Genomic DNA, 13,624 nt, shown 5'->3' on the forward strand with positions numbered 1-13,624 from the left:
ATCATATGCCTGATAGCTATTACATATTTTAGGCAAAGTAGAATGGCAAAGATTGGCTATTGTGTCCTCAAATGTACCCTGTATCCGATAAAGATACATTACAATACCTCACATAATTAAGCCACCTCCGTTTGCGCTTCTGTATTTGGTATCAAAATAAAACGTCCGCTAGCACATGAAGGCATCACAGAGCTATCCTTCGGAGGAATCTAGCCAATCAAAACGCGTCATGATTGTCATGTGACGAGCCGACTGGTAAATTACGATTGACTGGAGAGTTGCCGATAGTCAGCTACTTCTCGATGTACAGTTAGGCAAAGCTGACAACTTTTTGCCTTTGTTGGAGTTTGTTCGTGTCTCACGGAAATACTTTGCTGCCTTCTCCGTCTTCAATAAGCAACGTTTTATTTGGATATTGTTCCCATTATGTCAGCAAAGAGCCAAACAGGTGAGATTAGATAGCGTATTTTGGCTGTGCCAGGAATGCAGTTTATGACCCGAGGTCGACTGTTTTTACCGGGGAAGTAGCATCACTTTTTACTGTAAACTGTATGCAAAGAACCAGCACCATTTTAGTAGTTGCTAGAGTTCAAACGTCTCTTGCAAGCTTACATTGTGTTAACCTTCTTTTAACTGGATTGTTTTTTTGGGGATATTTTTTTGTGTGTGAAAATGTGTGTTACTAAAGGATAACGCTGTTGTTGTTTTTTTTTAGAACTTAACGTTACCTTAACTAGCTAAGAGCTAAACGTTGCTTTACAAAACTTTACAAAAAACGTAATTAAGTAAAAGTGTTAGCTAAAAGTGGAAAAGCAAAAGTAATTTAAAGAAATGAAAGAGTGTGAGAAAAACCCCCATTACTTTTATGAACGTTATACGTGCTGAAACTCAATAGTTTTTTTTTTAAATATATATTTCCCCTCATATAATAATCATAATAATAATGATATAGGTTGAGTTCCGTGGTCACTGTATAGTTTTTTGTAATATAGTAAATTGAAATAATAACAATAATAGCCCGATCTACAGATAGACATCAAGTCCACGCGTCATTCTCTGTCTTTCAGCTGTCCACGGACCAGGGCAGCGTGCTGAGTTCAGGGGTTAGCTGGCCTACTGTACCCCCAGTAAAGGGTCGCAGCTGCACTGAATGCTGGGATGCTACGGAAGGGCAGCGGCAGCAGCAGTAGTGGTGGTGGAGGCGGTGGAACAAAGCACACCCAGAGACTGCCACAGAACCTTTCCGAGACATCTACAGAGCCTCTATCAGCTGGATCCAGTAAGACCTTGAATATGGGGCGCAGTTCAAAGAACCCAAACCCTCTGAGCAACATGGGCCTTACCTCCCGCCTGATAGGGGCACCCGGAGTGGATGTCGAGTATGTAATGCAGCTGGTGAATGATGTGCGGTTGTTTGCTGATGTGCTACACAACCTCAAAGAAGCTTTCCAGTATAAAGGTAAGTTCAGGTAGAGCTGGAATGTGGGGGATTGTGTGGGGGCTTTGGAGGTCAGGGAACCATAAAATGACAGATGATGAAAGAAAATGCACCCTGGGCGGTAGTGCATGCACCATTAACATCAGATTCAAGGACATTCTTGAGGTTATTTTATGATAACGTACTATTGTTAGCACCGTACCTGCTTTGCTGACAGGTACTAATCCATCAGTTATGATTTCTTTGATATCCTAAGTCACATTCAAGTGATAGTTGAGAGAGCATGAAAAGAAAAATAAGAGCAGGAAAGTTAGTTTTTCCAGTTACCTAAGTATCTGAAATCAAGCAGCAGTGCTGACCGATGGTCTAGAAATAAAATCCTTGCTCTTTGAACTGAGAAACTAAAACCCAATAGTTAAAAGTTCTCTGCCAGCAAATTCCACTAAACACCAATTTATGTGGCATCATGTTTTCTTTGTTTGGCCAGTTATAGCAAATTCCACACACCTAAACCTTTTTATAGCAGACTGTAGTGAATATCTTGTTTTGGAATCACTATTACTATATCACACCTTCACTAACCACAACATTTAGTGGCACACGAAACTGTAAAACACTCTGAACAAAGTGCCCAGGAAGACTGTGCATTTCATTTGTGATATTACCTCCCAAAGTTTGCCACCATAACAGCCAAAACCACCTGTGGCATGTTAGTGTGATAACAGCCTCACGTCAGCTACACCATGACTACATACTTTATACAGAAGAATACAGGACGAGCAGAGATTAGAGCAGAAACAGGGTTTACATTCTTTCTGTTTTTCTCACTTGGCTTTGATTGCTCGGCACTTGTTTGGAGACATATACAAACACTCTGCCCACACAAATGCTCATTATTTCACACATTATAAATACTGATAGTAGCTTGCTGTGAAAGGGCTGTTAGAGCTTTTTTATAATCAGCACTTAAAAGTTTAAAGTTGTCAGTTTAATAATTGATGACTACTAATGTTAAATTGCAGATTATAAGTGTAAGATTATGTTAACCTTATCTCCTACTGTACTCCTAAAAGACACACATATGCTGGAGTACTACTGTAGCTCTGGTAAGAAGGAGTGAGTTGTTTAGCCATTCCTCTGTCTTGGGGGAGGGGGTGAAACCTCTGTGTGAGAGAGAGAGACTTGGTTCTTGTCGTGCTGAGTGTTACTCTGAGCCGTCACAAAAACATTTGGGGTATTTACCTCCCCAAGAACAGCAGTGCTTATTCATCAGGTGGGATGAAATCATACCGTATGACCCCATAATGTCATTTGAATTAGTGTTTATTATTGCCGAGACACTGACATAAGCAGAATGGCAGACCAGCGCGTGCAAGATGCTGTTGCTGCAGTGTGGTTTCCTGCTCATGCAAATGTAAACAACGAGCCATTTTTAATTAGCAGTTAAGCAACAAAAAGTAACGAAAGATGGTAGGAGAAATCAAGCATTTTAGTCAATAGTTCTAGTTTAAGTAGAGGCTATGATTGGGGACTTAAAGAAAGACAAAACCAAACAATGCCCTTTCATTTTAATTCTAGCAAACATGAATCCAACAGGTATAGTACTTTGAACTAAAAACTATCTTTAAAGCTTAATAAATCTTACAATCAAAGTCTTAAGACCATTTCTTAAATGAAATGAATGAAATAGATGGATGAATGAATGGTTTACAGTAGCCCTTTATAGTGTAGGAAGATGGCTCAGCTTTTCATTTAAATCAGTTTAATCATACATATTGTTGAAAGTTTGGGGACTATAAAACAATGGGTCACAACACATGCATAGACATCAGGCATTCACAAAGGTTCTTGGTCATCATCTATGTTTGTCTACTACATTGTAGCATCCCTTGTTGACTTGGTGATGAATTGCTAATCTTATCATCTAAATCTTTAAGTCTTAAATTTGATTGGAGTTAACATATTAACAGCAGTTTCTATTTCATTTTCATGAAATCGTTTTTTAATATATATATATATATATATATATATATATATATATATATATATATATATATATATATGTGTGTGTGTGTGTATGACTGAACCATGAATTTACATCCTAAAATATTCAAATCATTAGGGTTATTAAAGGGGAATGTATACTGTAATTTCTGCCTCAGTTTGAAACAGTTTTACTGTTGTGTGATTGGCAGCATGCTCTATGTGTCCTTTACATGAACAGACATACAGCCTCAGCGACAGGAAGAAGGTTTTGAGAGAGGTGTGGAGGAGGTTAGCGAAACGTGTGTCGTCTCTTCTGTTATTCTGTTTTGTTGAGCACTCTGTGTGTGTGTGTGCGTGTGTGTGTGTGTTTTCTCTCTCTGAAAGGTGTGCAACCTGTTGAGATCTTGCAAGCTTTTATTCCTGTTGCAAATAGGCATCCCATATAGGCATCAGAGTCCCATATTTCCACTTATAGAGCAAATGTTAGTTTGGAATACACTTAATTTTCCACTAAGAGCTCACACCATACTTCCAAGAGGCAACACATTAGCACACAGCATGTTTGGTTGGTGGAAACCCACAGAGACTATCCATGGCCATAAGTTTGAGTTAGCTAGACCACCCACATACACACCATGAACTTAACATCTAATGTTTCTCCATAAATAGATTGTCGTGAACATTTACTCTTTGTATTATAAGTGGGCTTTCAGTTACAATGCTCACAAGAATGGTTAGCTAGCAGTAATCAAGCTGTCAAAGAATATGCTCTAAGAAAAGCATGTGAGGGTGAGTGACCTTTGATTGAGTCGGTGACCCCTGTCCCCATGCTTCTTTTATCCCTAAATTACCTCTATCCAATCTCACAGCCTATAATCAATGAACCTTATTGTGTTATCCCTCTACACAATACTCATAATGGTGTTATGATCCTGATGTAATTGTTGAACTCTAACATTAGAGTTGATTTGCCTGAAATTGTAAGTAGTGAAATGTTAACATGTAATTTCAGTATATTGTTTAGCCCAAATCTTTGCTAAAAGGAAAGTTGAGAAATTATATAGTGAAATCACATATAATCCCTTCATGTGATTGTTGTCAGTGTTGAGTCAATTTCCTTTTGATAGAATATTTCTGCACATCTGGTGAGGATGAATGGCCTTTATGCCAGTATTAGAGCATTTAATAGTATGAATGTAGTGCACAGTACTGCAGGGCCAACATTAAAATGCAATGAAAGTGTCGGGGAAGGTTCTTCATTGTTACGTTTCCATTTTTGTCTGTATTCAGCTGCAAAAGACAGTTTGGTTAATAGTTTTAATCAGCATGAAAAAGGAGTCCTCTGCACGCAGTCTAGCTGCTGTCCCCCTCCCATCCCCCCGCTCTCCTGCATACTCTGCATTCCTTCTGAACAAATGTTCACTTGTAGCTATAGTGCCTTCAATAGACTACTGGAAGGTGCGAAGCACATTAATGATAAAAACCTTGCAAAATAAATACACTTTAAATTTGAGGCCACGGTAACTATTCATAAAGTACATAGCAAAGCTTGTCGTGAAATTACAGTTATAATAAAAAAGGAAGAATAATAACCTGCTTTAAAGGGAGTAAAGAAGTATTTCGCTGAATGAATGTCACATGTTGGGCAACAAGCTTGATAGCATTTCATATCTTTTCTTTTGCTTTTAGAATTTCACACTAAAATATCTGTTTTTGTTTTTTGTTTCTTGATTTTTCTTTCTTTCTTTTTTTCCCTCAAAATGTTGAAATTGGTGACGGAGCTCACTACTTTGTCCTTCGTCAAGCCAAAACAATTTTAGGAATGTGTGTTTAGAAGTATCCATTGTAAGTTCGGGATATTGGGGCTTAACGGGATGAGGTTTTAATTTTAAATGTCTCTTATGACAACAGCAGATATGCATCGGAACAGGATACAAAATATTCTTTCCTTACAGTTTTCTTTGCTCAAGAGAGTCTGTATTTCTTATATTATTGTTTTAGCCTCAGGTGCAGAAGAATTTCACACCAGTACCTATCCAGTTGCACATCATGGTAGATTAGACATCTTAAATCATGAGCCTAACCATGAGCTTAAGAGCTTATTTAGTCATTGTATGGTTTTCATTGTACAGTGAGTTTGTCCAAAGATAAACTAAAGATGATGTTCTTCACACAATCTAGTTCTTTTTAAGAGGATTTAAATGTCTTTAAATGAGGAAGAACTGAACAGAACATAGGCCTGTGAGTCAGCTAGACTCATAAGCCCATGTTCAGCTATTAAAACTGTTGGTGTCATCATGACACTCTGATAAGATCTGGCTGTACTCCAGTTAAGCTGCATTGTTCTGTGCCTCACTGTACCAGCCTGTAACTGTGTTGTTGTCTAAAGGAGCAAATGTTCACTGTTGTGCATGACTTGTTTAACTTGATGCAGACCGTTAGAAGCAGTTAGAAGGAGTTTTTTTTTCTTGAATGTTTTTCTGCTCATAATGTTTTTTCTTGAGGTTAAAAAAAGGTTAAAACTTTGTCAGTGGCTCTCAGAAATGTTCTGTCTTTATCACTGAGCAGGGTCATTTGTTTTACGTCTATACCTTTATTTTTTTATTTATTTAGTGATTATAAAGCCACTGTGGGGGAAAAAAACAGCAATAGCTTCCACAAATATCCTTTTTCCCTCACTCATACACACACACACACACACACGTAAGTGCTCCTGTGCCAACTGAAGTGGCCACTTGCAGGTGGTGCCTTCAATTGAGAGAAAAGCTGAAATCTACCACATAATGGTTTAATGGCCTGCTGCTCTTAGTAGAAAGAAAGGCTAGAATTGTTGGGCAGTAACTTTCCCCTGTGATGCTGAAGGATGTTTTTGTGCAAGCTTGTGGTTGGGGTGTGTTTCCTGGGGTGGGATTTATGGTTATGGGCTGTGGATGTTTGTGTAGGACAGTGGTCATGGAGAGTGCTAGATTAGGCACTGGAGCTCCTGCTAGCAGGGGATGTTACTGCTGCTGATTGGGTCAGACTCTTGAAATTTACAGCTGTGGGACAGGAGACAGGCTTGCAGCAGTGAATGAGCCAAGGCCAAACTATAAAGGGTTTTTTTTGTTTTGTTTTTTGTAGAGGAACAAAACCATCTACTGTATGTTGTTTTTCCCCAGCTCTGACTTTAGGAAGACAACAAAAACTTTGTGCCTGTCCCCACAAGTTCTTAGTCTATTCGTTTTACATGTCTAAAAGCATCAGTCATTTCTCTTGCCCAAGACAACAGTTTCTACAAACATTTATCAAACAGTGTTATTTAGCCAAGTAGGTGGAGATTAATTCTCACTTCTGTACTACCAAGTTCTCTAGGTGAGGTCATCACATACCTGTGCCACAAACCTCTGTAACAGTGCCAGGCATTCATCGTTCTTGTGATCATAACAATAGCCTTGAAGATGACACTATTAGTTCATTAACTGGCTTGAATCATTCTTCAGACAATAAATAAATGAATAAATAAATATTTCAAATTCAAGCATTTGCTGCACTTCTCTAAAAATCATCATCATGGATTTTGGACAGTTCGAAAATGTCACTTTATGCTCTTAGAAATTATGCATGGCATTTTCCTTAGAGTTTTATAAACATGAATAAGGGTGCAAATAACAAAAATTAACAATAATAATAATAATGATAATAATAAGAATAATAAGAATAATTCAAGTCTCTAATCAGAGAAATTCAAGAATACATGTAATGAAGTGATGCCCAGACCTTACTCAGTGTAGTTCACTATTAGTCCGAGAGCAGGTAGATGTTTATGGGCTGCCCACTGTTTACTGTCTTTGTTAAGTCTGGGGCTCACTTTGTCTCCAAACAAGGCATGGGAAAGAAAGAGCAGCACCCAGCAATGCTGTGTTTGTTTAGGCAGAAGGGGAAATTAGTGTTTAGAGACGGGATCCTGACAAAACAATTCCACCTATTCCATATCAAGTTGCAGGCAGCTCAGTAATACCAGCAGAGTATGATACAGTGATGTTTTCTGGCTTAACAGTTTGCTGTTGAAGACATTTGTGTATAATCTCTGCTTGGCTTATTTATTTCTATCTGTGGGAAACACGGAAACAAACAAGTGGCCGTTGGAGGGGGAGTATTTGGGTTGATGGCTGATTCACCAATCAGAACAGTGTGTCATCAACCTGGTATGTGGCACACAGATATACATCTGAAACTAAATCTGAAAATCATCCGCTGCAGTGCGGTGTGAACGTGTCACCTTTCCTTCTTGAAGAAAAGAACGAAAGGTCTTGGTAAAGCCCTGCAGCTGTTTCCCAAAGCAGCGCTGTGCCACCAGAGATCCTGAGGCTTGTTTCATGTCGAGCAGATCGCGTGTCCAGACAGGCCAGTTGAAAGCTTGTTGTTATCAGTGGGGGGAGCAGAGGCTGTAACCTCTGTCAGGCCACCTGAAGATTTGGATTAGATTGGTCTCTGCAACCACTACACTCACAATGAGCTTTATTAGACACAATGGGTACCCACCTCCCAAACACACACACATGCACGCATGCACAGACACACACACGCACACACACACACACAATAATCTGCGAGGCAACATTAATTTAAAGGCCCAACGTTTGAGCTGCTGTATGACGTTAAAGTTAAGTCACCACAGACCTGCTTAGACATTGTACTCCGGAGCACATGTTTTGAGTATTTAGGAATATAATGGCATTATATATGTGGGTGTTTGCAACACACTGCATAGAGATTTGACAGCAGAGAAGCGGATTATTCTGAATGAGTGGTTTGAGAACTTTTTATTGCCCTTCTTTTCCTGGTCACTAGTTTTAGATTAATTCCTTTACCACTTTTCACTCTACACCCATTGCATTTTTCAACCATGTTATTTAGAATCTATTAGATGAAAAAAGGCTGCAGATGTTAAAGGACTTTCAGATTAAGTCCAATAGTATGGTCTTGTTTTCACAGCATAATGGACACTGAGGAAAATCTTTATCTTTACTAAGAAACAATAACAGCTATTGGTTTGGCTTTTTATTTGTTTCAAGTTCGTTTGAATATTATTTAACCATCCAAGTGGCCAATACATTTAGAACTAATTCTAGAAGCATGTCTACCCAATATGCCATGATGTTATAGAGCTTAATTAATTTATTAGCAGTTTATGACATTTTAAAAGCAACAGTACCAGCTATTTCATGGTTGCAGTCTTAATTATGCATATGTATCTGCATTTTCCTCTGTTTAAATATATTTTCCTAAAAGAGAATGAGATCTTGATCTTGTAGGAAGTAAATGAAGTAGACTAAGCCTTAAGTGTGGTTGGGACAACACCAGCTCATCCCACCACTGTAAAGAAAGACAGGGGAGGTTTGAGAATCACTGAGGTAGGTAGGGGGTCTTCCTTTAAACAATGTGGCCTGGCTGTATGCCTCAACCCTGTCATCTCTACCAGAACAATGGAGTGGCCCCCACAATCACCAGCGAATTTCCAGTAAGCTTTTTGATGCCATTGTTGTGACAAAGCCACTCATCCACTGCTTTTTTTTTTTTGCTAATCAGCTTTCTGACTTGTCTCATGCTGCAGTAAGCAAAGATACTCTTATACAATTTAAAAAAATAAAAAAAGAAGCAACAATGGTAAACACTGACCTTGCTTTGGCAGCTTTATTCATGTTCCTAACGTTGAAAAGTCTTTTTGGTTATATTTTTATTTGCATTTTTTGGGTGGAAATTAGCTGCAATTTAAGTAACCTCTCTGGGCCCAGACTATACTGGCAGAAAAAAGGAAAAGTATGTGTAGCTTGGTCAGAAAATAGTTTAAGTATTTTTGCACAGATGGAATAGTATAATGTCTGATATTTTTATATGCAGATTTTTTTTCACAAACCCTTGACTGAAATGTGGAAACTGTTTTTGCTTGCCTATTTATATTCCAGCAAAACAATCCAGCAGGTTTCGCAGGTGTGGTGCAAAATGTTGTTTCAGTGGATTCATGAAACTCTTCTCTCATCAGTGTAGATGCTGTCTTTATTTGTTCATGCTCGCTGGCAATATGTTTATCATTAATTGAGATTGCTGGCTGCTATTTATACATTTGTGCCATTCCAGTGTAGTGTTTTAGCTCTGCACAGTGCCACATGTCTGACAGCAGGCAGTGCAGCAGTAAACAAAGGATGAAAAAATGCCTTTTTTGGCTTCAAGTATCATCTTGTAGATTGGCTCAGGACATTTGTCCTTGCTGCCACAACATCACGGCTGTTCAGTCTGACGTCACTAGCCGTGTCTGGGTCTAAACTCCGCTGCAGGTCCATATATCAAACGATCACTATGGGATTACTGAGAGTTGAAAAACTGTCTAAAGTCTTTCATCTTTAATAAAATGATCAGCGTTCTGCTCTACCAGGTGTAACAATTGAGTTTAACATCCAGGCATCCATGAAAACGGAATTTATGACATTTAACGGAGTTAGAAGTTAGCAGGGAGTTAGCTCGCTAGCTTCTATCTAAATACAATATAGCATGTCCTGACTGCGGGGTTTTGGAAACAAATTAAAACGTACAGCTCTGCTATCACTTCCAGCATAAATGAAGACAGAAAACTAAACAGCAGTGACGTTTGTAGGGTTACTGAAGTTGGGCTAGCTGGTATATAATGATGTGCTACGTGACCGCTAGCGACACAGCTATGTTAGCATAATATAAACAAGCTAACTTTTTTTCCACTCGATAAAAGTTAATGTGAGTGTTCTCGGTGGTCAGGAACAAATGTAATCGCATGGCAGGATGCTGTAAAAGGACCAAACTTCAGCCAGGAGAACAACTGAGATAATCCATCCACAATACGAGGTTAGTCATTCATATACTGCTGCATGGGCTGGGCTGTAGTTACATCGTAAGGTTTTAAAAACTGAGCTTAAATAAATGATTAGCGGTAATAAAAGCCGAGGGAGGTCAACAGTGGTCGCTGACTGTTTTAGGAGCTTTTTGAGATCAAATAGAAGAAAATACATAACATTAAACATGTTAACAACACAAAAGCCATATTAAACGCAGACTACTTTAGACCCGGAAGTAGGATTCGTCGCGTCATCACTGAACAACCGGATTGTTATTTCCTCACAATTTTTGCCCCCTATAGTGGTCTGAAGAATAGATTAGTCTAATTAAATTCTTTTCTTTTCAGAGGAAAAGGAAATGGGTGATTCTCATCTACACTACTGCTGTGATACTGTAACAGAACCTTCAGTCATGTTCCACTAGTGTCATGCTAAGTAAAACAATTCTCAGGTGTGCATCTCATTAGGACTGGCTCTTATATGCTAATATATGACTCACACATGCCTTTGATAAGAAAATCTTCAAAAGCCAGTGAGCTAGCCACTCAATCCCTGAAGGGGGTTGGGGGTTTGGGGGTGGTTAAAAGGAAGTAAAGGGTGCTTAATGAAGACCTATCTTCAATAGGTGGACTTCAAAGTCTGTGTTGCAAGGTCAGGGCCTTGCACCTTGGGGGAAATGACCAAGTGAACCACCTGCTGTAATGGACACCTTTTTGTTAATCCTTGGGTGGAACCTTTGGGCAGGGGCAAGATGGACCATGTTGTTAAGCCATTTATATTTTGTGAATGATAAAAAAAACAGGTCTTGTTGTTACTAACCTAACCTTGCCATTCTTCTTCCTTAGTCTCTTTGAATTTCTTTTAATTAAATTCAATGTCTGTTTTTCCAGTCATTAGTTAAATGTCACAGATGGTGAGATGTCAAAATTTCAAATGGTCCTTTTTACATTTTTTACACCAGCCAGTTGGATTGGTGTGTGTGTGTGTTTAAAAAAGAGTAGGAAGTGCAACAAAACCACTCCCAGACTTTCTTTTTCACTCCCTCTCTAATTCCTTTTAAATTTCCAATAAATTTTGTCTCGCCTCACCCTCCTGACTGCTAGTGTAGCTTTGATGAAGAACAGATGAGTTTCTTTTCTCAGTCGGTGCCCCTGCTTCTTCCAAAACAGTGAGTTAAACATGAATTCACCTATTGTGTGGTGAAGCTTACAGGGCTTCTGGTGATTAGGTTGGATCAGAGCAGGACTCCTCTCCTGTAGTTGCTGTGTTGTGTGCATAGGTTCTTTGTGTCACATGATTTATTGTTTTTCATGCTGACTTCTATTTTTCCCAAAGTGCTCAGCTGTCTGTTAAATCCCTGTCTACGACCACTTGGAATGATGTAGAAATGAAAAAAATCAGAGCAGCTATGGAATTAGAAAGAAGACAATCTGCGGGTAGAAAAATTCTTGGTTAGATACGCAAAACTGTTCTTCGGCTTTGCGTGGTTTTACAGGAAAGAGATACCTTTCATAGCAGTGATACACTGATGCAGTGTGATAACATAAAGAAAAGAAAGTACAGGAGTAATCAGATTGCATTTTGCACATTTTTTTTCATGTCGTCATCTTGGGTAACTTTACTGGCATTCAAAATATCTTGCAGAATCCCCCTTAAACAAAACATTCTATGTTGCTAACACTGTGTAGAAATTTCATTTCTACATCCTTGTCCACAGAAAGAGCCCTATGACTTGTATTCATTTTACAGATTGTATGGAGCACAAAGTCCTTCCCAGTACTGTTGCACTAACCATTCCTAATAACTAATAACTAATAATAAATATTAGATTTACCTGTCCATCAGGACTGAAATAATGACAGAAACTATAGATGGATTTTTGGCTCACTTCTGACTACAAAAACACACAAAAAACACGTCATCATTTCAGGATTCATCATCTCTCCATGTATATGAATATTAAAGTTGTGACTGAGACAGATTAACCTGTTTACAACATACACCTCTTCCGTTGTACGTGTTGTCACTCTGCCTGGAGGAAGCAGAAAACAGCTTGCATCACAGCAGTTTCATGCAACCGAGATCATTGCTGTCACAACCACAAGCTTCTGTTTTCCACCTTTAAACTGGTAGAGACACAGCTATAGACACTGATTAAAAAAAAAAGTTACACAACGTACAGTTATGTGAAAAAGAAAGCACACCTTCTAAGGTTTTATACGTCAGGACATAATAAAAAAAATCTAGTCCTTATCACCCTCAATAAATACAACATCAGATGAACAACAACACAACCCATATTTGCAGAACAAATTGTTTATGCATAGTTTTATTTGTACCATAGGTATCATATAAAAAAGTTATACTCAGATATTAAAAATTGTTATCAGATTAGATATTCATTTACAACAGTATAGATAAAAAACAGTCCCATCTTTGCCTCCTCCAGCTGACACACAGCTTTACCCAGCATGAGCAGACAGAAATAAAGCCCTTTCCCGTAACTTGCAGCTGAGCACATGAATACTGGGCAAAGCATCTCAAAGTTCCTGTTTTGACAGCATCCAAGTATTAAGCAGTTATCTTAAATGGTAATCTGACCAGTGCACACCTTAACATTAGACATTTAGCTATTAGCAGTTATCAGATTGCCACATTAGTTGTAGGTTATAAGTAAGATAGCAGGTAGCAGCTGTGGCGAATTAACAAAACAATGGCATTAGTGGTGGCACTAAGTAGCACTTCCTCTCTGGCAGTTCCATCCTTTGTCCAGTATATCCACTAACCTTCTATTGCACATTTCCAACCCATCTCAACCTTATTCCACTTAGTTTGTCTTAAAAAAGCTCAACCTGACCTGTCACACTGATATACACATTTTTAATCTTGCCCCTCCTTTTTACTCCTAACTAAAATCCCAGCATTTATTTAACTCTGCCACCTCCAGCTCAGCGTCATATCTTTTTGTCAGTACCATAGTGTCCAAACCATACATCATACCAGCTCTCACCTTCTTGTATACTCTTCAGGCTTGCGTCACTCTCTTCTTTATCTCTCTTGTGGATGGTTGACTGCACGTATTTAAACTCATCTACCTTCACTGCCTCTAGTTCTTGCATCTTTGCCTTTCCACCTGCCTCCCTCTCATTTACACACTATCTATTCTGTCCTGGTTCTACAGACTTTCATCCTGTGTCTCCCAGTGTATAGCACCCATTGTAGTCCACAGATACCATGGAGACTCCAAACTGACCTCATTTTTCAGCATCGCCTTTGCAAACAAGAAGGACGTCAAAGCGAATCTATGATATCATCACACCCTCACTTTGAATCCATCTGTCACTGCTACCGAACA

General features: G+C 38.8%; 1 protein-coding gene across 1 annotated transcript in view; it reads left to right on the forward strand.

The window, feature by feature from the left end:
• Window positions 1-260: 260 nt before the first annotated feature.
• Window positions 261-13,624, forward strand: part of LOC101465668 (rho GTPase-activating protein 29) — a 32,758-nt gene continuing 19,394 nt past the window's right edge. The window contains exons 1-2 of the mRNA XM_004555284.3: window positions 261-448; window positions 1,068-1,459. Of these exons, the coding sequence (XP_004555341.3) occupies window positions 1,159-1,459 (301 nt within the window). The 5' untranslated portion in view covers window positions 261-448; window positions 1,068-1,158. The remainder of the gene's footprint in view (window positions 449-1,067; window positions 1,460-13,624) is intronic.

The sequence above is a fragment of the Maylandia zebra genome, linkage group LG18 (genome assembly GCF_041146795.1).
Source record: "Maylandia zebra isolate NMK-2024a linkage group LG18, Mzebra_GT3a, whole genome shotgun sequence".
Classification (NCBI taxonomy): domain Eukaryota; kingdom Metazoa; phylum Chordata; class Actinopteri; order Cichliformes; family Cichlidae; genus Maylandia; species Maylandia zebra.